The sequence below is a fragment of the Zonotrichia albicollis genome, chromosome 7 (assembly GCF_047830755.1).
Source record: "Zonotrichia albicollis isolate bZonAlb1 chromosome 7, bZonAlb1.hap1, whole genome shotgun sequence".
Lineage (NCBI taxonomy): Eukaryota > Metazoa > Chordata > Aves > Passeriformes > Passerellidae > Zonotrichia > Zonotrichia albicollis.
In genome coordinates this window covers 17,212,679-17,236,811 of record NC_133825.1, presented here as the reverse complement: position 1 = coordinate 17,236,811, position 24,133 = coordinate 17,212,679, and the positions used below count along the sequence as shown (strand labels likewise).

At 44.3% G+C, this 24,133-nt stretch overlaps 2 protein-coding genes across 7 annotated transcripts in view; both read right to left on the bottom strand.

The window, feature by feature from the left end:
• Positions 1–5,796, bottom strand: part of LOC102065845 (nucleolar RNA helicase 2) — a 10,726-nt gene extending 4,930 nt beyond the window's left edge. The window contains exons 1-7 of the mRNA XM_074544434.1: positions 5,607–5,796; positions 4,837–5,103; positions 4,077–4,152; positions 3,214–3,392; positions 2,149–2,266; positions 1,148–1,333; positions 518–663 (exon numbers count right to left, since the gene is read on the bottom strand). Coding sequence (XP_074400535.1) covers positions 518–663; positions 1,148–1,333; positions 2,149–2,266; positions 3,214–3,392; positions 4,077–4,152; positions 4,837–5,103; positions 5,607–5,711 — 1,077 coding nt within the window. The 5' untranslated portion in view covers positions 5,712–5,796. The remainder of the gene's footprint in view (positions 1–517; positions 664–1,147; positions 1,334–2,148; positions 2,267–3,213; positions 3,393–4,076; positions 4,153–4,836; positions 5,104–5,606) is intronic.
• Positions 5,606–24,133, bottom strand: STOX1 (storkhead box 1). 6 transcript variants are annotated; one of them, XM_074544430.1, is made up of 4 exons: positions 23,199–24,133; positions 13,532–13,754; positions 10,939–11,091; positions 5,606–9,497 (listed from the first exon to the last, which is right to left on the bottom strand). In XM_074544430.1, exons 2-4 carry the CDS (start codon positions 13,689–13,691, stop codon positions 7,795–7,797), a joined length of 2,016 nt encoding a protein of 671 aa, XP_074400531.1. In that variant the 5' UTR covers positions 13,692–13,754; positions 23,199–24,133; the 3' UTR covers positions 5,606–7,794. The 6 variants fall into 6 exon arrangements, with proteins under 6 accessions (XP_074400531.1, XP_074400530.1, XP_014125340.2 ...); XM_074544429.1 differs by lacking the exon at positions 23,199–24,133 and adding an exon at positions 17,009–17,725; XM_014269865.3 differs by lacking the exon at positions 13,532–13,754 and having other exon boundaries at positions 23,199–24,131.

The following is a 24,133-nucleotide window of genomic DNA, read 5'->3' as shown; positions in this document are numbered from 1 at the left end:
TGCCCACCAAAATTAGTCCAATGTTCAGCAAAATAATTACAGTGAGAGAAAATCAGGCCTCTAGCATGTATGTATTATATATATTATATTCCATATATGTATTATATTCCTTGCTATGGTATTTACTGCACAGCAAGCAAAGGGCTGCTGAGGTGAGATACTACAGGAAGTTTGAAAAAAAGTATCTTGCATACAGAAACCAGAAGCCAGCTGGGATGTCCATGGAGAATTAAAAGCAGCAGGCTGATGTTCATGAGTGCCTTTTGCTTACAGCTTGGATAAATTCAGGTTTTCTCTGAAAACCCACAAAACTGACAAGAAAATCTTCTTTCTACTTGTGATGTGAGAAGACAGATCCTAAACCCCAAACCAACTTGACCAGCTGTAATGTGCCTTATGCTTGGAAAAAATTCTGAATTTTTTTTCATCACTGAGACAATGCACCTTAGGAAGGTGACTTTTGTAGCAGAAAAGAAAAGGGAAAAAACCTGAAAATGTTTCACATGAGCTTACTCACTTCTACTGTTGTAGCAGCCTTCTGAGTTCTCTTCCCAATAAGGTCAATCTGTTCATATCTGGACTTCATGTATTTCTTGGCCACATCATACACCCAGTGTGGGCAAGTGGCAGAGAACAGCAGTGTCTGGGGATTGTCCTCAGAATCTTAACAAAAAAAACAAAACAATGCTTCACAAACCTCATACATTTCACCTAACAGATGTACACAAGTTGATTATATGGGTGATTAAAAATGAAGATAAATATCAGTACCTGATGTAAGGAAGCCAATTGAGCTTTTTAGATTTATGCATTACCAACACCTGGAGTAAAAAATATTCTAGAAAGTCTAAATCATTTCAAGATTATGAAAAAGTTACTCCAGTCTGTTTTCAAGCAGTGAAAAGGGTAAAAAGCTATTTCCTTTTAATTTGAAGAAGGCTAAGCACAACTTAAAGATAGGTGCCAAAGACATTTATTTACAGACCCCTAAGCACTGGACTCCAAGCTCTGCACAGCTTCTGTGAATGACTCTCACATATTCACAATAACATTCAGTCATTTCTAAACAAAATCACCTTATACCTGAATTTCTGCCAACTAAATTATTATTAATATTTCTTAATATTTGCTTCAATATTGAGATTACCCTTTTTGTATGCAACTCGTAAAATGTCTTCCACTTGCTCAGCAAACCCCATGTCCAGCATCTGGTCAACCTCATCCAGCACAACGTGTTTGACCTTGGTGAGGTCCAGCTTGCCATTCTGCAGGTGGTCCTTGATCCGACCAGGGGTGCCCACCAAAATGTCAATGCCACTTCTCATCAGGTCAACTGGCAAACAGGGAACACACAGTCAGCAGTGAGCCAGGGAGCACTCTCTGGTTTCGTTATTACACAACTCAACAGCTTCTTAAACCATTCATAAGTACTCTCCTTACAAAAGTGAGAACAAATGATGAACTGGAAGAGAAAAGCTGGAAAAAATGTAAGGTAGAAAATCTACTGCTCTTCCAGAAGGAAAAAAAAAGAACTTACCATTACCACCCTTCCCTCTCCCTGTGCTTTAAAGCAGCAAGGGTAAGCTTCTTTTAATATTCTTTAGAAATAGTCAGCTCCTCCCAAATTATCTACTTTAACTGGAGAATTTTGAAAAAATATTTATTAAACTACCCGAATTACTGAAATCAACTCCTCCCTGAGGTTCTGAAAAAAACCATCCCTAATGTCTCAAGATGTATCACAATGAAAGAGCTCGTTCTAATTCCTTGTTTACAATCACCAAGGCAGTAAATTATGCTATCACAACAATTTACAAATCCTCTACATATCCCTTACCACATGCAAAAACACCTACCCAGTCACAGCTAACTAAACTAGACTAAACATCTTTAATGAAAATGGGTTTCCAAGAATCTAAACCTAGATACAGGTTACACACACAGCATACTGTTCCATTTTTATTTAAGGTACATGAGGAGATAAGTAATACCAAGAATATAAACTGAGAACCACAGCTATTTATCTCCACAAGAAGATACACTTTGAACTGCTGAATTTCCCATTAATAGTCTCCAGTTTTTGAGCTATAACTGTGTGTCTGGAAAGACCCAATAATATTTAAATTATTAGTCCTAAGAGTCACTTACTTTGTCCATTATAGGGAGTTCCTCCATAAAAACAACCAACTGTCAGCTTCCTTGTGATATCCTTGAAATCTTTGGCAACCTGGTTTGCCAGCTCTCTTGTTGGACAAAGAACTAGAACCTGCAGAGAAAAAAAGACAAAATAGATGTTTTCTCAGCATGGCTTCTGCCAAGAAATCACTAGACTTGCCATCATTAATTTAGATCTGACCTTTTGTAACATTTTAAAAAAATCTTTTTAAAATTTGAGAGAAACACACTGGAGAAACACACTGCTCAAGTCTCTTGTAACATCATTAAATTCTTGAACACATACTCATTTAGGACAGGCTAACATCTTTTTGAACAGGATAGGAGGGACTTAAATCTTATTTAGAACTGTGACAGGCAGATGCACACCAAACTGCTAGTGCTACTTTTGGAAGGCCCTTCAGGTGATCTGTGAGATGACTGACAAGATGGAACAAACTGACAGAAATTATTAATGAGCATGTGCTCAGCTTTGGCCTCTCTAGGTTTTTTGGAGGCATCACAGGAATTCAGTGAAAAACCACACGTGGTATTCTTAGCAGAATGAACACAGCTCATAACAAATCTGCATTCCCTGGAGCAGAAGCTTCAACATTTGGTGGTGTTCCTAGTGAAACTAAGTCTATTTTTAAAACCTCCCACTGTTTACGTGTTTTAGAAAGAAACATGTTTGAGTAGACAGCTTTTAACAAGCTGTCAAGTTACAATTAGTAACTAATCTGTTAGCAATTTAGGAGAAAAATAAGCATCCAGGAGCCACTAGCCCTCAACTGGTAACGTGACTGAGCAGAATTACACAGGAACACGTTGTCCACCTGTAGTTTTGGTCTCCCTGTGGCAGAAAAAGGAACTGACAAGTGGATAGAGCTGTTGAGCTGCTTGTTCTTCCTCAGAGGCTGGGAGGCAGCACAGGATGCAGTGGACACAGCTTTCAAATCCTCTTTAATGTGGGTTAGCTTAGCCCTGCACAGACCTGAAATACCTGAATCATTCAGATGTCAGACAAAGCAAATCACCATCCTAGGCAGGCACAGTTACCTTTGGTGGACGGCCTCTTCTTCTTTCCTGTGAGTCTCCCTGAAGCTTCTCAATCAAGGGAATGGCAAAGGAGAATGTTTTCCCTGTCCCAGTCCGTGCCTGAGCAATGACATCCTTGCCAGAATACACGGGGTTGAAGGTCTTCACTTGCACAGGGAACAGGTACGTCACTCCTCGAGCTGGGGCAATTGCAAGAGAGTTCCTTAATATGGTCATTTTACAACTGTTCTTTCACACTCTTCACTGGAAATCATTGCAAAATTATTGCAAGAAGAACTGCCATCAACTCTAAAGTATGTCAGGAGTGTATCATCACCTCCACTGATTTATTTGATCAGATGAGTCATGTGCAAAGAGTGCCCTGGGACTGTCAGTTTTATTCTGCCACTTCACCCCACCAGACACAGTGCTAACTAGGACAGAGGAAGTTATCAGCCTTTATGAGAGACTGTCAGCACTGTGCCTTTATTTATGCAATACTCCTCAGCTATCTGTGAAAACCTCTTCCTTTCAAATAATTCACACCCCAAAATCCCTTCTGTTCTTAATTTTTACTAATTCAGATACTAAATATAATTGGTTTTCCTTTATTCACACCAAAATAACCTTTAACTGAAAAGTTCCCACATATAATTTTTTTCCTTGGCTCATGTAGTTTAGAATTTTATTGCAAAGGCTGAACTGGACAACACTGCAAACAGGAAATTGTGTGCTCAAAGGTGTATTTAGAGCAGGCAATCAATGGCTGCACAGCATCCCTGCTGGTATGGGCACGAGCAGAGCACATCTCAAAGCTTATTGATCATGGGGGTTTGAGCATAAAAACACAACATTCTATGGTCACACCTTGCCAAGAAACTTACCTTGAAGAAGCTGGACAGTTTCTTTGGAAATAGCAAAATTGGAGAAAGCACCCTCCTTCTGTTCTCCAGTCAACTCCTGTTAGGTAAACAATAACTCAGGTAAGATTCCACATGAATATCACATGACTGTCAGTAAATTCAAGGTAATTCAAGTAAATTCAGCACAGGCACTGGTGTCATACTCTTCAGGGACAGTGTCACAGCTGTGGCTAAAGAGCCTTGTTTTAACATCTTATTTCAAACCTGGACAAAGTTAGCAAAAGTGATCTGTAGGTTAAGGCTGTTTCATATCTAACAGCACAGTGAAGCAAAACACTCAAACCAAAACTGCAAACAATGAATTAGAATTATAAAATATCATTAATTGGAAGGGACCCACAAGGATCACCAAGTCCAACTCCAGGCTCTGCGCAGGACAATCCCAAAAATCACATATACCTCGTGATGCTGGATCATATTTTAACTCTATCTCAGTGCAATCTCTCTGTCCAGCAACAGCCCCACAGCACCAGGCTGCTGAAGTGAGGAAACCACGATGCACTGCTCCAACACCTCAGCACTTTCATAATTAAAAACTCCTGCAAATTCTTAGCGGACTGAGCAATTCAAGGACTTTAAATCTTGACATTTTACAGCACTTTGGACTGATTTGGAAAAGGGGATGAAATTCAATATAACCCTTCTAAATTTGGGTGTGCTACATTGCAGGAGTTAAAAGCCCTAACACACCTCTATGACTAAAACCAGCCATGAGCTTTACCTGATCCTGCTCGCTCTCACTGTCGCTCTCGCTTGACGTTTCACTGGAACTGCTCTGCCGGCTCCTGCGGGAGGATTTGCTGCTTAAGGACAATCTCGATTTCTCCACGCTCTCCTCTTTCGTGTGACCGTTCTGTTTACTGACACTCTTTGATTTCTTGGCTTTCGGGGCATAACGCTCCTCATCCGATTCCTCGCTGTCATCTGTCTGAGTCTTTCCCCTCTGAAACTTGTCCCGGCGTTTAGATTTCTTCTCCTTTTTCTCCTTCTGACAAGGCACAGAGCAAATGAAAACACACGCTCGTGGATCCAAGCGACACGGAACAGAGAAGAGGGCGCAGAACAGGTAAAGCTTCAAGCGCACGTTCTAGTTACTGACGGGGGCGGTGGCTGACACAAGGCAACAGCTCCCTGCCGGCCGCCGCCGCTCAGGAGACACGTTACCGACCACGAGACCACCGGGCCTCGGCTGGGGGGCGCTGCCCCGCTCCGGGCGCCGGGCAAGGCGCGTCCCGGGCTCCCGGCCGGCTCCGGCAGGCCCAGCGCGTCCGGCGGGGCCGCCCCGACACGCGGCGAGGAGGCCTCGGCCCGGCCCGCCCGCGCACGTGGCCGCTCGGCCGGGGCCGCCCCGCGGCCGCGCCGCGCACGCCCGGCCCGGCCCGGCCCGCGCCACCGGCGCTGCGGGCGGCCGCCACCCGAGGCCGGGCTCGCCGGGCGCCGGCCCCAGCGGGCGGGCGCGGCCAGGCCGTACCCGGAGCCCTTCCCTGGTACCTTGTGCCGCCGGCGGCCGCTCTCCGGGACCCCCTCGGTGTCCATGGAGCAGTCGGAGCCCGACTCGGCCCCGCTGCTGCTGCTGCACCGGGTGGCCTCGGGCATCTCCGCTCGCCGCCGCCGCTCCGCCACGCCGCGCTCCGCACCAGCCGCGCGCCCGCCGCGCGTCACGCTCCGAGCGGCCCCGGCGCCCGCCGGCCAATGGACTGCGGATCCGGCAGCGCGGGGGCGGGGCCACGCCGTCCGGCAGCCAATCGCCTGCGGCCGTTAGAGCGGGACCACAACTCCCGGCGTGCCCCGGGGGACAACGCGAGGACTGCAAGTCCCGGCGCACCCTGCGCGCGCCGCACGCTGGGAGGGGGCGGCCGCCATGACAGGTCTGCCATGAGGGCTCGGCTCGTCCCTCCGGCCCCGCCAGGCCCTGCCGTCCCCAGAGCAAACCTCCGGCAGCTTTACAAACTGACGGCTTCAGCCTCCGAAACTACCGCAGAGAGGCGTTCGGTAGCAGTGAAAAGTCTGAAGCAGGAAAGGGCAGTGTGACCTAATGACTGAGATTTAAAACCCACAAGCCTGTGGTCATGCGCAGCATGAGCCCTGCACAACCTGCTCGTAGATAAATCGAGAGGAAGAAGTCCAAATTAGCCTTGGGAAGTAAAATGTGTGAAAGAATCCTGGCAGCTGCGGGGATGTGGATTCCTGAGGGAATGGGAGGGCAGGAGCAGAGCAGGGCCTGGCCCTCAGCAGTGGCACCGGCCTCAGCTGCTGGCTCTGCCAAAGCTTCATTTACAGAGCCCAAACCCACAGCAGTGGCACCTCAGCTGCTGCTCCTGCCAAAGCTTCATTTACAGAGCCCAAACCCTGCCTGACAGACACAAACACACACTGAGGATGGATAGCTGAGGGTGCTGCAGGACACGGGCAGAGAACCTTGGCAGTGAAGGAAATGTTGTAGCACCAGGTGCGTGTGCAGTTCATTTGTTCTGTTTTCTAGCGGGGAAAGTGAAGCACGTGCAGATTTCACACTTTGCAGAGTTACAGTGTGAAACAGCCAACAGCAGTTCCTATTGCAGAAACAAACCCCCTGGAGGTCAGTGCTGTGGTCTCAGTGAAGAATGCCAGTTCTCACTTTTATTATCACGAGGACACACAAAAAATAATTAAAGATGAGGGCAAACAAAAGACACATGACCTCTTCAAACACTATCAAAAATTTTAACAGCTTTGATTTAGAGACTGCCTCACTGATGTGACCAGCTCCATGGTTACCTTGTTACAAGGGAAAAGTTTTCCAACCTCATTAAAAAATAATCAAATATTCACAACCAGAGTTAGATGAAGGAAGGAATTCTGTTGAAATTGTCCTTTCACTTGTCCTCCTTTTTGCATTGTTATTTGTACTTTTAGAATTTGGCAGGAAGCTTCATCTTCTTTTCAGTCCACCTAAAACAATATAATTATTACAAATCAGACTCCACATTCCAAAGATGAACTGAGTTGGCTTAGTTTTTAGTGCCACTGATGGGCATATGTACACACAGTCAAAATGATCCTCTGAAAAATACATTTTGCTGAAGATTTCAAGTCTTCACGTCCAAGTAATGCACAGGAAATGTCCTTGGAAGGGTGCACAGCCAGGGGAAAGATGAACAATTAGCAGGATTCCCTTAGAAGCTGGAGTTTGTGGTTTGTGCCTTCTCCAGGGGACAGTACAAATCTAATGGGGACTCCAATGGTTTAATTACAGTTAAATACCACACATTTAAGATATTAAGAATGTGTTGCTGTTAAAAAAAAAAAAAAAAAAGTATGTGGCTTTTAACATAGATTCTTGCCAATTTAGTTAAATTTTGGAGGTCTGTATAAAAGTTTGTTTCATAGCAATTTATTTTCCATTAAGGGATTTTCAGCTGTAGTTACAGGCAAAATGTACACTGTGAAAGCCCAGGTGATGTACACATTGGGAGCAAGTCAAATGGTGTTTTCTGCTTTAAATTTCTGCTGGATCTCTCTTCTTTATGTCCAGCTGGAGAGTCTGTGACAATATCCAGTGTCACATGGGGAGATCTGTGGCAGCTGAGCCTGCAAACAACACTGTTTAACACTGAATTTATCAAACCTCATTTTTGTAAACATTTCTGTCCTAGGTTATTCTCTACCTGCAGGACAGAACTTGTGCTGCTTTCTTGCCTCATGAAAACACACAGGTGGCACCATGGTGTCCCTTTTGGTACAGAAGGTGGGAGTTAGCAGTGAACCCTTCCCTTTCCAGCTCCCTTGGTCCAGGGTGGTTAAATAGAAGTTCACTCTTTGTATCAGTCTTTGCTCTGTATGTCACACCATTTTTGGGGGCCAGGGTAACACTGGCTGTGCAATTGGAAAGATGGACATTTTGAAAGTCACTGGCTGTTTGATCTAACAGCTCACATACAGTGTCTGCTTTGCATCTGCAATGCTCATCCTTCAGGTGGGATGGAAATCTTGCATCCTCTTTGCACACTCCATTATCTTCAGTGTAGGAGCAAGGGGATTTCTTTTTTATTGTTCTTTTATAGACATTTTCTTCACAAATATTACTCTCCAGGAAGTATCTCCTTCTGTTACCTATTTGCACATTACTGCCTTGTGGATAGCCACCACTTTCACTGAAACTGTCTGGTTTTATTTGAAGGTCAGACCTATGAGCATGGAGTGGGTTGTTTTGCTTGGCTTTGCCAGCCTCACTTTCTGCCCCCAGCCTTTCAGGTTCACAGCCAAAGGGTCCTGAGGGCTGTGGCCTTTGGGAAGCCCTTCCTTGGTTGTGAGTCTGGCACTGGAGCCGGCTGTTGGCACCACCCTGGTGCCCCCTGGCAGGAAAGCTGCGAGCTCTCCATGGCAGACCCTGGAAAGGATTCTTAATCTGCCTCTTGTAGATCCCCTGGGATTGCACTGCTGCAGCAGGTGGCTCCTGGGGTTTGTTGGGCAGGGAAAAGCTCTCTGCCAGTTCCACATTGTGGGGTGTTACCTTCTGTCTGTGACATTTCCTGCTCATCTGCTTTTCCCTCTTTGATCTGGTTTTCCTGGTGTGTTTTGCTGTTTTACTTGGTGCCCTTTGAAAACAATCCTTTGAGAGATGGTTTTGCCTGAGTGCTGGCACTTCAGCCAAGGTACTATTACTGATGTATTTTTTCTCTTCACTGCTGCCTTTTTGCTGCTCCTCAAACTTCTGCATTAATATTGTGTGTTTAATCAAATTATCCACGGTAAGAGTGGGGTTAATTCGCTTGATGATTTCATGTTCAATATCACGTGGAATGTTGTCCAGGTCATCTTCATCCCTGACTGGCCACTCCTGGGGAGGAAACTGGCCTGAGAAAGTGGAGTACTCCTTCTTGTGTTTTTCTTGCTTAGAACCACTTCTCCAGACGTGGCCAAGGCCAAACATTTTGCTTTTCAGTTTTGCTTTCACAGATGTCAGGGATTTGATGGTGTCCCAGGAATGGTTCTCAGCAGATGTGGAGATGACTTGAGTTGGAACTGAAGCCTTCAATTCACTGCAGCCTCTCTGTCCCTCTGCAATAGATCCATGGCTCCTCACCTGCCCTTGCCTTTGCTCACAGAGCTGATTTTGGTCAGGGAAGCAATGGCAGGATCTGTAACAGGGTTCTCTAGGAGTGCTTTTTTTCACTAGGTCTGCACAGCCCTTCATGTTTACCAGGTCAGTGATGGAAGGGGATGAACAGCAACAGCTGTCCTCCAACAGAATCCTTCTGTTGTCTTCTGTGGCACCATTTGTGATCAAGTAAGTGTTGGGAGTCACAATGAAATATCCTTCTCCTGTGTGATAGATTTTTCTTTCCTTAATTAGAGTGCCAAGGATATTATATAATGCATTGTGGGAGGGCACTGCAATGCCTAGAACAAAGAGACAGATACTTCAAATCAGTAACAAGTTTTCAAATAAAATGGATGCTGGCTAAAAGATCTCTCTTGTACAACAGCCCTAAAATAATCTGAAAATGAAATAGTAAAGCATTTAGCTGTGTTGCCACTGCAGCACCTCTGTGAGGGAGCAAGGATGTTGTCTTTGTGTCTGTCAGAACATGATATTCATGAGAGAGACTTTCTGCCAGGTACAAAGCAAACAACCTCTTGTTCAAAGCATTTCCCTCCTGGCATGTTATTTAACATGGCTTTCATCACACTCTGAAGTTTCTGGTGTAGTTTGGTCAGATGTCAGTTTATTACCTCACTGAGACTGGGCTCAGCTGCAGTTTTCCATCAGGTGTCTCAGAGTCCTTAGTCTGGTCACAGCTGACCTCCTGCTCACCAAATTCAGAACTTCCAGCAAGGTGAAAACACAGCAAAAATACCTCCAGACCCTACAAACTTTGAGAATGCTACTTCTGGCTGACCTACACATTCTGCCTTGTGGTTATCACAGTGCAACACACTCCTGGCATGGTTCTGTGCCACTCTGTGGGGTTGCATTAATATTTTTCCCACTGGTTAAAATGCCCACCAGATCAGCCTGTAACATTCACAGAGGTGTAATATTAAGAGAATTCAAAAGAAGCAGCTCAGTATCAGACAAAGCAGCCTCCTGAGAGGGCCAGAATGAGCCTGGTCAAAGTCTCCATCACAATAACACTTTGATATTGCACATCTAAGGGAAATGGGATATTTCTCAGATATTAAGGGAAGTGGCTGCCACCCCCTCAGAATCACAGAATATTCTGAGTTGGAAGGGACCACAAGGATCAAGCCCAGCTCTTAAGTGACTGGTCTATATAGGAATCAAATGCACAACCTTGGCATTATTTGCACCATGCTCCAACCAGTTGGGCTAGAAGTGAAGAACTAAAGATCACTTAGTGTAAGTAATTTCCTCTCAGGAAGGAAAGAGTTAGAATACAACCAACAAACCTGAATTTGAGGCTGGTTATAGTTTTTGATAGCTAACACCAGATGTAGACTCCTACCCAGTCCCTTGGCAAAGTCAGCTGTGTTCCTGGCTCTTAAAGGCAGTCTCTGTGATCTAAGAGTCTATTTTATGCTGTTCCATGTCTAGCACCTAAATGCCACATCTGTGCTTCCCCACCCCCTAAAAGGGCACACTCTTAACTACAGCCAGCTCCCTCAGATTCATTAAATCTGTGGAAAGGACTGCATTCAAGTCAGTGCAGTGACACTCACAGATTGATGAGAAGTTTGCACATTCATTTATCCACCAGTTCCCTGTTCACTCCTCCTTCACCTTGCCAGCTTTGCCTGTGAGCATTCCCTGATCCAACATCAGAAACTCAAGCTTGATGGTACAGCCACTTTTTAAAGGAGGGAGAAACAAAGAAGTTACCTGGGTAATTTTTCTGTAACTGCTTCATTAGAGTTTCCTGAGTGACCAGCACATGCTCTGCATTCATGCCTGATATGGTCCAGCATATTCCTTGTGCCAAAGGAACAGAGCCTGGCTGCAAGAGAGGATTCATCAGAGCAGGGCTCACATCACCTGAAAGAAAAGAAAATTTTTTGATTGGAATTGTGCATTTTTTTTTCTATTAGCTCTGAAAGATTTCCACTGAAAATTTCCCTTATCCCCAGCTAATTTTCTTTGGCAAATTACTCAGAAATATTTGTGAGAGGAGGGAGGTGATGCTAGCACCTTGTCAAGAGCCTTTGCAATGAAGGAAACACAAGGTTGCCTTAAGCACGTTAGTTTGTTTGGTATAAAATTCCAGCCAAAGCCATAATTTGGGTTAATAAACAGGGAGCTGAGAGAGAGAATTATTTCTGATGCCTGCTGATTACACGTTAAACCATGCAGAACCTGCATTTCTCCAAGTAGCTAATGGGGAAAAGGTCAACATCCAATGATCTAAGTACAAAATGCTTTCACCAAGCCAGAACACAAGGAAAAAGATACAAGTAATAGGCTTTGTCCCTTGTCATAAAAATTGAATATAAATGCACATAAAATTGAATACAAATGGTAAAATGCCACTTTTAGACTGGGTTCTAGAACTAGAGATTATTTAGTAAACTGGGTAGAGAGCAAAAACTCTTATTACAACTGCATGCATTTTTTAGGCTACCTCACTGTCTGTCCTGGCCAGAGACAAAAACATTGTTCTTATTCTGCATGACAAAAGCAGAAGTTTGGAGGGGCCAAAAGTGTGGCCCATCTTCCCCAGTAGCTCTGCAACCCCAGCCCAGAGGGTTGGGGTCCCTCACCTGAACTCCCCATCCATTAAAACACCCAGATAAACTCTGAGCTCTCCCCAGGGTGGCAGGGGACAGGCCCAGCAAGCACTCCTGACCTGGTACCTGTGTGTGCTGCAGCTGAAATAAGGATTGCCCTGCAGGGACTCACCTCAGGTCTGTGCACACAGTGAGACCGTGACTGCAGACACCTCCTCAGACAAAACAAAAATCAAACCCCCCCTTTCTTCTTTTTGCAGTCAGACTGAAGCTCTGTTCCTGCCCAGGTGATGCTCTGTGCTGCTCTGCTCCCTGGCTGTGCCCTCTGCCAGGCAGGCAGGCAGCAGGGACTCTGCTTCCTTCACAGGGTAACCCACTGTTAAACACTAACAGGAATCTCCCCAAGTAAAAAGTGACATTTTAGATTAAGCTGTGTTCACGTTTAACTGAACCACCCTTGTCTATTGGATGACACTGTAACCCAATATTTATCCTCCAGGCAGAGAACTGCAACACAAACACTCCTCTGAGTAAATGTAATGCACAACATTGCTTTGAAGAGCTGAAGTTGCTCTTGACCTTTGTTTTACAACTGCTGCTATATTCAACAAAAAGAGCTCTGAGAAGAAAATCCTGGCACACAGTTTGCTCGGTGGTGTTGCTAGGAAACTCCTTGCAGGTGCAGAAAGCATTGCAAGCTTTCTTTTGCTATGGGAAAGGCCATGAGCATTTAGAAATTACTCCTGTGAATAGTTTGCTGTGGGCACACTGTGCTGCTGCCAACTTGACCATTTGTTCCTGCAGAGCACCAGGCTGCTAAGGAGTAAAATACCAAGTGTAATTAAAATTTGTTCATTATCTTTATAGTTATTATCTTGCTGTTGTTGTGTGTATCTGTTCTGCAGCATCAAATCCCGTGCCTCCACTCAGGGAAGGCTGTTTCAGAATAATATTCAAAGCATTAAACCAAAGCTAGCTTGATACTGAAGGAATTTTAAAAAAATCTAAAACCATGTTTGAACACAAGTGTAAAATGTTGCAGAGTCAATAGTGCACAAGTGCTAACAATATAAATATTAGATATCATTCTCTCCTGACTTTGAAATACAATTTGAAATTGTGAAAGCAAGAATTAGATCATTGGTGATATTGATAAGGCCCAGGCAGCACCCCTACAAGTATCTATCAAGTTCTTATGAAAAACTTTGTAGATTTACTTTGCATAGCTAAATAACCGCTGTTGTGCTTCAAACAGTCTCCCAAGTTCATTGGAAATACTGAAAAGCTGCATCCCTTGGATTTGCACATGGAGCAGATTTATCAATTTGTGCAAGCTGTGCCTCATAGGCCTGATGCAAGATCACCAGAACACCATTCTCATTAAAGCTCCTTAGTGTCTGCCCTTTTACAGCTCAAAGCCCTCTGCAGAATGCCCTGATCACTTACTCTGCATAAATGTGATGACAATCACCTTCCTGGTGTTTTCATAGTCTCAGGAGGGCCTTGCTCACACCTCTGTGAGGGCACAGCAGTCAAGAACCCAAATTCTCCCCTGCTGGTGTGAATGCAGCAAGCCCTGCACCTCCCACCCTCCATCTCTGCAGCTTTTGCAGAGCCACGTGAACTAAAGCAGCTGCCCAGGGCTCTGCTATTCTTATCCTTCAGCTTGCTTTACTATCCATCAGTCTGCTCAAGCTCTGCTCATTACCTGGACACCTAAAACCCAAGAATGCCCTTTTTGGAGCACTTACTGGTCACAGAGTGGGAAATCATCTGTAATGTGAGCATTGGGTAACAGAACTCAGCACACAGAAAAGCCTCTGGGGACTCTTGAGTAGCACAAAGTGATTTTTCTTCCATCTCTGTAATGTGAGCATTATCATTTTTCACTGAGTTGTTTAACAGTTGCATCTTCAGGCTATTCAGAAAAATTACACACAAGACAAGTTGATCTGGGTGAAACTCAGGCTGATTCTGGGGAATTGAACAGAGAAGCATTTGTTACAACAGCACTCAATTTACTTCTTAGGAGTTCAGGTAAACTGTTTGCAGAACAATAAAGGGCTAGGAGTAAATCCGTTCCAGAAAAAACCCTAAAACATCTGATGGGCAGAGAAGACACAGCGTGTGGAAATAGAAGATTGGTGTTTCTCTAGCTGGGAGAACCTATCATGGAATGGATTATACAAAAGATGCCACAGATCCTCTGCATGAGAGCCTTGGCTTGTTTGATGTAATTCAGTTTTGCAGAAGATCATAAGCAAGAGCAGTGCTGCTGCCAACTGCAAGGCTTCTGCTTTTCTGTAGACTGGAGTGCATCATAATCACATAGCAAAAATCACATATTATAGCTAAAGAATTTTCTATAGACTACAGTGCATCATAATCACATAGCAAAAATCACATATCAGAGTTAAAGAATTTTCTATAGACTACAGTGCATCATAATCACATTTTACAGCAAAAATCACATATCATAGCTAAAGAATTTTCTATAGACTAGAGCGCATCATAATCACATTTTATAGCAAAAATCACATAACAGAGTTAAACAATTTTCTATAGACTACAGCGCATCATAATCACATTTTATAGCAAAAAATCACATATCATAGCTAAAGAATTTTCTATAGGCTAGAGTGCATTATCATCACATTTTACAGCAAAAATCACATATCAGAGTTAAAGAATTTTCTGTGGACTACAGTGCACCATAATCACATTTTATAGCAAAAAATCACATATCATAGCTAAAGAATTTTCTATAGGCTAGAGTGCATCATAATCACATTTTACAGCAAAAATCACATATCATAGTTAAAGAATTTTCCATAGACTACAGTGCACCATAATCACATTTTACAGCAAAAAATCACATATCATAGCTAAAGAATTTTCTATAGGCTAGAGTGCATCATAATCACATTTTACAGCAAAAATCACATATCATAGTTAAAGAATTTTCCATAGACTACAGTGCACCATAATCACATTTTACAGCAAAAATCACATATCATAGTTAAAGATTTTTAAGGAATAAAATGTTAATAAGAACGTCATAGCAAGTTGGGAACTCTAGCAAAACCCTTTTTGAACATTGATGAGTTTACAAGATGTGTTCTTAGTAATGAATCAAAATTCTATGTAGATTATAAAGGCAGTTAAAATTAACATTTTCAATTGTAAGTACATAACAGAGAAACTCTATTTTGGCACAAGTACTCAGGACATTTAGGCAAAGAGTGCCCTCCATTTGGTCACAATTTCTGGTTTTTACAGTCCCAAACTTTCTGTGATTAACTTATCCTTACAAAGTTCTTATTAACTTTTTATTCCTTGCAACTTTCAAAGGATGATGCCATGCAACTTAATAATAAGAAGTAAACAAAACCAACAAAAGGCAACCACTTTTTCTGCCTTCCCAACAACACATGAAAGTGTGAACTCTATTCCCAAGTGCAAGTGTTATGAATTTTTGGAAATACGACTTCTCAGTGCTCTCTGAGGTTCCTACCCAAGAGCCATCATGAAATCCTTACTCCAATGTCAGTGCTAATGGCAACCTAGAGCCATAATTTCTTTCACCAGATAATAAAAACCCCCACAGGCAGATATGGTGAGAACAAGGAAGAACAGGAAGAGCTCTCTCCTGCAACCTCTGCCCAAGTGCCCAGACAGGAACAAATCACACAGCAGACACCAATACGCTCAGTGTGGTACAGTTTTCCTAAACTGAGCGCTGTCACAGACATTTTTATGGAAAATCCTTTCCTTAGGGTCTTTTCCTCCTGAGAAGCTGAGAGGAACAAAATGTAAACAATGGTTATCTGCTGCTGTGGAATGCAACAGGTGCATCTGGGATTGGGCTCGTGTGGTTGTTTCTGATTAATGGCCAATCACAGTCAGCTGGCTCGGACTCTCCATGACACAAGCCTTTGTTATCATTCTTCTTCTTGCTTGCTAGCCTTCTGAGGAAATCCTTTCTTCTATTCTTTTAGTGTAGTTTTAATATTATATATATATATATAATTAAATAATAAATCAGCCTTCTGAACCATGGAGTCAGATCCTCATCTCTTCCCTCATCCTGGGAGCCCTGTGAGCACCACCACAGAGCACAGGGGGTCAGCTTTTGCCAGTGGAATGTCTCTAACTTCCAAAGAGATTAACCCCTTCAGCCCTTAGCAAGGCCACTGATGTGTCCAGGTGGATGCTGAGAGCATCCTGGGAGCAGGTTTCAAACTGCACAAACTGAGCACACAGGCAGGAATGCAGCTCCAAATGCACTGGCCAAGAGAGCACAGCCCAGGGATCTGCATTTCACCCCAGCTGGCACAAGAACCAACAAGCAGAACTGCATAAGCACAGCCCAGGGATCTGCATTTCACAAAAGCCAGCAAGCAGAACTGCATAAGTACAGCCACCTTTGGGGCATTCACTGCAGAACTGGCAGAAAAATTCTACTATGAGCACCAGCACTGCAGATCATTATTTTTCATATAATGTAGCATGCTGATGGCTTTTAAGTCAATTCATGTATGCATTGAGCACACAGAGCACAGCTGATAGCAAGGAAGGTCATCTTTAACTGTTTCAGCATTTAGTGTCAGGCTTGGTGGAAAAGACAGATTGATCCAAAACGTTCATTGCAAGGAGATAACAAATAACACAAAACTAAACAGGCCCAAGATCTTGTTTTGGGACAAATCCCACGGCAGGGAGGTTTTTCCTTTCAGCTGAGAACAGGACTTTAATGCTGTAGGGGCAACTTCACACCTGCCTGAGAAGTTGATGGATGTGCACAGCCGCTTTTTCTTCCACTCTCCCTAAGTGGATATCCAACTTTAAGGATGTCCCCTTTGCTAGAAAATAACTTTCTGCACCCTTTCATTAGGCTGCAATTTATGGTTCACAGGGAAAAACAAACCAAACCTGTTTAGAAATGAAAAGCAGCATCTTTACCACCATAAGAAGTCTCAGAGGAATTGTTTGGACGCTGCAGATTAAACAGCACTAGTTTGAACTCAAGGACTTTATTCTGCAGTTCCCAATACTGTCTCCATGGCTTTAGTGCTATAAAACACCCTTTCCATGTTCCAGTTAATCCAAATTTCAGCCAAAAGGATGTCACAGAAGACCAACAGTGCAACCAAGCAACTCCACTGTGTTGCAGAGGACTCGGTAAATAGTAAATGCTTTTTCAAAAGCCACTTTGGCAGAACACTGACAGTGAAGATACTGGCTTGTTGAATCCCACAGACCAAGGTGAAGCCTCCAAAGGAAATTATAGAGATGTGCATGTGTCTGTGGGATGCTGAAAATGTAGAACAATTGTGGGACCCAGCACAGGGGCACTGCTGCCCTCCAGGAGCTGCCAGGCTTTCTGGGGTAACACTGAGTTACAGAAACGAGGTCACACTGTGCTCACACTGGTAATGAGACCATCCAAGCAGCATCCATGTGACACAACTGCTGGTTTTCTCTTCAGCTCTCAAACAAATAGCTCCTGTATTAACTTTTCCTGCATAGCTGAACTCCAGATGTAACTAGGGACCCCAACATGGGCTCACTGTTAGTGCTGGGGCTCTGCACAGGATGTGTGCTAAAGCAAGATGGCAGTAGAGAAAAGGCTAAAAGCAGCCTTGAAATGAAGTCTCTGATCCTGACGCCATATCAAAAACCACAGCAGAAGCACTACAAACTAATGTAATTTATTTCATTAACTTCATTATATTAACACAAACTACTGCCTCATCTGACTGAAACAGAAAAAAGTAGGCCTGTTAAATGACCCTGATTCTAAGAGCATTAAGGCAGTTAAGATCTGCCTTTCATGATTCAAGGTGCAAGAATTCAAAAGACTGAGGATATAGCACTGCTCAGTCTATTTTCTTAAAATTCTTTTCTCACCCAAAAGACAGAAGCAATAGCTTTTGCAGCTGAAAGTCTTTAGCACCAAGAAATACACAATACATACCAAGTTCATTCCAACTAATCTGCTTAGAGATTACTAAAACAAATCAGAGTAAATTAAATTGAATGGAGCTTATTGTAAAAATATATATACTTCTCTTCAGTGGTACTTGCTAAAGAGTGCGATTAGAAACTAATGCTGGGGTAGTGTGAAAAGAATTGCATGCACAAGGGATTTTACAGATTATACCTTTCAAATGATTCAATCTGAGCAGATCTGGTAAATGCATGAGGATTCTGAAGAACATCACAGGCCCTGGTACCTTGCTGCTGTGAGTTCAGTCAGTAATCTGAGTACAGCATTTAGGGTTACTGCAATGCATGTTCTGCTGAGAAAGGGCTTTTGTCATACAGGATTAACACCTTGGTAAGAATTTTATATGGAAATGCACTAAACATGCAAGGGTATTATCTGATGTCAGTGGTAAGGGCTAAATGCCAGCTAGAATTAGGTACTAAACATGATGAAATAATCTAAGTTTTACACAATTATTACACAAAGAAAATTAGATCAAAAGCAAACAATAGCAAGGTAGATAAAAAGCTCCTTTAAAAAGCACAAATGTTTTCTTCCTTTTTTCCTCCTTAAAATATATCAGCTGAGTTAGCACTGGAACAGCTGTGATAACAGGTAAAACCCAGTTACAACGGAATATGCAAGTAAGTTCTGAATCACATACCTTACTGAAAATAACTTTTTAAGCAGCGTTTGACAACAAAACTGTTAGAAACTCGAACTGTTCTTCATGTTTGGCAGCCTATCCACAGCAGTGCAAAATAAAACACCATTTTAGGTCACCCACTCTTTTCAGGCCTGATAAAATAAAAAGACACCGAATTCTAAATAATCCTAACCAGCTCAATGCAAAGCATGACCCCATGCTGTGAGTTACATTTCACAGAAGCAGCACCATTGAAATACAAAATTATTCTCCTTTGACTTGCAAACCTACAAACAAATCCCTGTTTGTGGGGCAGGATGAAAGACACTGGGAGAAAGGGTCTCCAAAGGAAAGGAATCCCATGAGGCACCATCCTCATGAGAGTTGTGTGTTCCTGTGTGCAACTGCAGTGCCTGACAGACAATATCCACTCCAGAGAGCTTTTGTAGGCCAGACAGAAACCAGCTGCTCACAGGGCCACAGTTTCATTGTGGCCACAGTAAATGTGCAGCAGAACCGAGCTGACACTGGCATTCATTGCTGCGCATAAATTTAAATTACTCAGTAGAAAACAAATCTAAAAGCCTGCCAGGTAGCTGGGGGACAGGAATCTGTCTCTCATTTTAAACACCTCTGAGAATTGCTAATAAGCAGGAAATGCTCACATACCCAGCTGTAACTCTTCCCAAAAGCTGGTGCAGAGAAGCTGAGCATGAGGAGCTCCACAGCCAGGCAGGGCACACTGAATCAGTCACACCTGGGAAATGATACAGTTCCCCAAAGCTGTGCCAGCTCTTTGAAAAGTTATTGTAGGCCACAGTTCTGCACAACATGTGCTCTGCACTCCTTAAGCGGTTGCTGAACAGTTTCAGGATATTCAATAACATCCCTCTCCTATCATGGGGATTCTGTTTGTGTATCAAAGCAGCTTCAGGGACTATCTGCCCATTTTTTAGCTGCTTCTCTTCCCCTTATGTTCTCAGGAGTCACACAAGGAACAGTGAGGAGTTGGACCTATCAGATAACTCTACAAATGCACAAACAAGAGCACAAAACAATTCCTTGTCTGGTCTCATTCCAGTTCATTCAATGCCTCCAGCAAAAACGTATAAAACTTGACACTTCACAGAAAAGTGCACTGTCCTTTCAATGTCACTCTCCAACAGGATATTTCCCAAGAGACAGAAATTTCCAGCCTGCAGCAGAGCCCTCACTGGAAAAGGTGACCAGCACAGAAAAATCCCAGTCTGCATGCCCATCCCAGCTCCAGCCTAGCTGGAAAGGACAGGGCTTTCTTAACTTTCCTTGTGAATAATTTGTAACTCTGCGACAGAGATGCTGAACCGACAGCAAATCCAGCCTCTGTAGGCCAAGCAAAAATGTTTCATTTTGGTATTTTCTCTTCTAGTCGACAGGAACCACAAAGGAGTGGGGCGGTTCAGGCACAAGGAGAATGCTGCGGGCAGGCTGGGATGGCAGAAAGAGCTGGTGACCGCCAAGGACAGCAAGCCAGCAGCTACTGAGACCCATCCTCCTGAAGTGTCACCCCAGTGCCCCTCTGCGAACGCTCAGGAGGTCAGTGCGCTCAAATCGAGTGTTTGTAATTGTGTCTAATCTCACCTGAGAGTGCCCTGCTCCAATTCCCTGCGTGCATCCCCCCGGGCTGGACAGGAAGGGTGGCACGGAGCAGTTCGCCCCTCGTTTGGTGAACAATTGGCTGAAAAACTCAGCTAAGCACGGGAGATGCTCCACAGAGAGGTGTCGGCATTCCTACAGAGTTTGCTGAGTTATCAGATCAAGAGTTTTTAAAATTCGCTTCACCTTTTGAGGAAAATTCTAACTGCCGTGATTTTCCCCTTCCCCTCCACATCCCAAGCACAATATAAAAGCTCCTACCCAGTCCTGTGTGTACCATTCATTATATGAGACCCCCATCAGAGAGAGAGAGATTTCTGGATTTTATCTGGGAAAAAGCAGGGCAGTTTGTGTAGGTTACAAGATTTTGGGACTGAATTTCCCCTTTATTTGATTAAAGTTCTGGTGACCAGTATGAGTCCGGGTGTGCCTGTTCTGTAAAGTCAGGACTCCAGTGCCCTGGGGTGTTTCTCCAGAACAAAGCTCATTTGAGCTGCTGGGATAAAAAGCATCGATTTGTGGGACCACAGCGTCTTCTGATAGAAACAACAGCCAGGAAGGCTCCTTGAGATAAGCCCTGAGGAGGAGTTGGGGGTGCCCAGGGCTGTAAACCCAGCCCGCAGCAGGGTCTGGGTAATTCTGCACTAAAATGGGACTGGGCAAAATCCACCGCGGTGCCAAGCGCCCCTTGCTGCCCAGCAAACAACCGCGGGTGGATTTCAAAGGAAAAACCTCAAAAGCTCATTGTTCTCATTAGTCTGGAAATTCGTTCCCAACTCTTTTCGTGTACCGCAACCAAGGATTCAGGTACTGCAGGCTGAGTGATTTCTATTTCTGGCGCCTGCTACACCCAGGTATTTGTGACATTTCACAAACGCTGCTGGAATTTGCAGATGCTGCTATTGCTACACGTGCAGGAAAGGTTTCCTAGGAAGCACATTGCTGGGTTCCCAACATCCCAGCCTTTAGTCAGGAAACATGAAAAACCCAACTGGCTTCTTGAATTTCTCATTATTGCAAACAGATACATGAGAGCAGATCGATTAAAAATGCAGCCAAATCTCTCTGTGTTAAACACAGACAGCAAATCTGATACCAGTAGCTTCATTTTTTAAAGATGGCAATTTCTTTTAAAAACCCAAACCCCAATAAAACATTCTTCTTTGCATTTCAGTTGTGTAACTTGCTACTTGCTTTTCTAGAGAAATTAGTGAGGAAGAGAGAAATTGTATAGCCAGAAAATGGGGCTGCAACAGGGAGTGGCTGTTCTATACAAATTATTGGGAAAGAAGGGTAAATACCAGAGACAGGAAAGAAAGAATGATGTGATTGAAGTTAAACAGTGTTAAGAAATAATAATGAGGTTGAGCTAGCCAAGGATAACACAGGCTAGACATCAGATATTTTCCTGTTAAACATTTTGAAATGTATCATTAAGAATTCCTCAGTCTTCCAAAAGTTGGCAATTTCTCTTGCTTTGACAAAAAGTGCAGTTTTTGAATTCTTTCTTGAAGAATTGCTAGTTAGCTTCAACAAAAAGCTTTTGTGATCTAACATCCAGTCCTGCTTGAAATGAAGTAAAATGCACGTCTGGATAGAATTGAATGAAGATATATGAATGGATATGAATTATGATATAATTCATCCCTAGACAGAGAGGATTGCAGAGCTACAGTCAGGGAAAAGTACAAATAAATATAACAGCTGTGAAAATCCCTACTAACCCTTGGAAATCCAAATGAAAAGAGATTTGTTTGCACCTCACCAAGTATCTAGGAGTTACTACTGAGCTGGAGAGCTGAACGTCTCCACTGCAGCATTCCTGGTTGGGTTTTTGATGCTTCCTATCCTTTATCCTGGCAAAGTTAAAGCACAAACCCTTCCCATGCAAACGCTGGTATCTGAGCTGCCACAAAGCAGCGCTCAGGTGTCCCTCACCTGCCCTAGGCTGATTGTGAGAGCTCCTGTGGCACCTTCCACAGAGAGCAGTGCCCACTGACCGTGCCCAAAGCACACAATGCTTCTTATCCTCTATCCTGGCAAAGTTAAAGCACAAACCCTTCACATCCAAACGCTGGTGTCTGAGCTGCCACAAAGCAGCGCTGCTCTGCTCGGGTGTCCCTCACCTGCCCTAGGCTGATCGTGAGAGTTCGGTGTTCCTGTGGCACCTTCCTCAGCGAGCAGTGCCCACTGACCGTGCCCAAAGCACACAATGCTTCCCATCCTCTATCCTGGCAAAGTTAAAGCACAAACCCTTTCCGTGATGTCTGAGCTGCCACAAAGCAGCGCTGCCCTGCTCGGGTGTCCCTCACCTGCCCTAGGCTGATTGTGAGAGCTCGGTGGTCTTAGGGCACTTTCCCCAGAGAGCAGCGCTCACTGACCGTGCCCAAAGCACTCTGAAAAGTGCAGAACTGCAGCGGTGCTGGGGTGGTGGCTGCCTCTGCTGGAGGTCGGACAGAGAGAGCAGCATTCTGCAGGACAGACCGACACAAACCCCACAGACCGAGAGTAAAACACACTCCAGGGTTAATGACCCCTGAATACCGAACTGCAGAGGCATTTACTGACCAAAACCAATGCCCCGAGTGAAACTGAAGGGCTGTGAGGCAGCAGTCAGTAGCAGGAGCAGTAATTTAATCTGACCCACAACTGTGATGCTGGTGGGTGTATTCTGCAATCACACTTCACAGGACTTTTCTTGACAAACTTTCATTAAGAACATTCATCTGTACTTGCTGTGCACACCAAGCCCTTCATTGCAGCCTGGTCTCTTTATAGACTGCAGAGGTCACTAGAACAGTCAATTGCACATGTACTAATTGCAGGTAGCAAATGAAAACGATGGATAAACATTCACCAGCATGATGTAGTAAATACTAATGTGAATATTTAGATATTTAGGGTAGCAACTTGAATGCATCTGAGCTTGATTTCCTCTTAGCTATTTCATCATTATAAATTTTTAGAAAAGGTTTAAAGGATCATAAGGATCATTTTGTAGGGTTGGTTTTTTTGTGTGTGTGTGTGTTTGTGTGAGCATTTCCAGAGGATGTAAGACTAAAAGCAGCTGCTGATCTCAGAGTAGCAGTGCCTGCCCCAGAGGGCAGCTGTCACCCCTCCCTCGGTGCCCTGCACCCTCCCCCTTTACCTTTTCACCTTCTCCAGCAGCAGCAGCACGTTCTGGAGCTCTGGCTCAGGAATCTTTGTGCTGACTCAATCCATCCCATGCAGCCCCAGCGTTCTTTCCAATGCTTTGCTTAAAATATCCACAAAGAATGAACCTAATTCAGTCTTCCACTGGTTATGAATGCACCTTGCAGCTCACCTCACTCTGGGGCTCCAGACACGTTAAATCCAGGCACTTCTTCCAGGAAACAAAACACCAGAACCCTGGCACGCCTGCTTCTACCACATTTCTCCTGAATACCCAGGGCCCAGTCACCCTTGCAGTGCACTCAGCAGTCACCAGGCTATCAGCAAACAGCAAACCCAATTTGCTCAGTGTGAGACTGATGGGAAGGCTGTGCTTTTGCACAAAGCTGTCCCTTTGCAGAAAGCTGTGCCTGTGCCTTTGCAGAAAGTTGTGTCTTCTCAGAAAGCTGTGCCTTTGCAGAAAGCTGTGCCTTTGCAGAAAGTTGTGTCTTTGCAGAAAGCTGTGCCTTTGCACAAAGCTGTGCCTTTGCAGAAAGCTGTGTCTTTGCACAAAGCTGTCTCTTTGCACAAAGCTGTGCCTTCTCAGAAAGCTGTCCTGCTGATGCTCTGCTTGCTCAGCACTTTCCCAGCAGCCTGGCCACAGGGTTTTTGCCTGCCAGGATTCCCAAGTGACAGAGTGCCAGAGGAGGAGTTACCGTGCCCTCAGAGTGGTTTGGTGCTCCAGCTGGTGAGGCCTCTGCTGGCAGCTCCACACGGGAGGATGTCACCACCGGGGTCACACACGCACAATGCAGACAGAAGAGTGAAATCCAGTGAAGTCGGTGGCACCGGGGGGCTCCAGCACTGGCTCTCTGTGCCTCTGCCCTGCAGCCAAGCCTTGCCCAGCTGTCCCCCTGTCCCTGCTGCTCCCCACTCTGGCCTTGAGCAACC

Bases quoted from the DNA above. Each gene is read 5' to 3' on its own strand.
- STOX1 (XM_074544429.1), bottom strand. From the start codon at position 17,080: ATGCACATCTCTATAATTTCCTTTGGAGGCTTCACCTTGGTCTGTGGG. The intron at 11,092-13,531 runs GTAAGTGCTCCA...CTTTTCTTTCAG, and splicing joins GATTTCCCACTCTGTGACCA to GTGATGTGAGCCCTGCTCTG. The intron at 9,498-10,938 runs GTAACTTCTTTG...TCTTTGTTCTAG, and splicing joins GTTACAGAAAAATTACCCAG to GCATTGCAGTGCCCTCCCAC.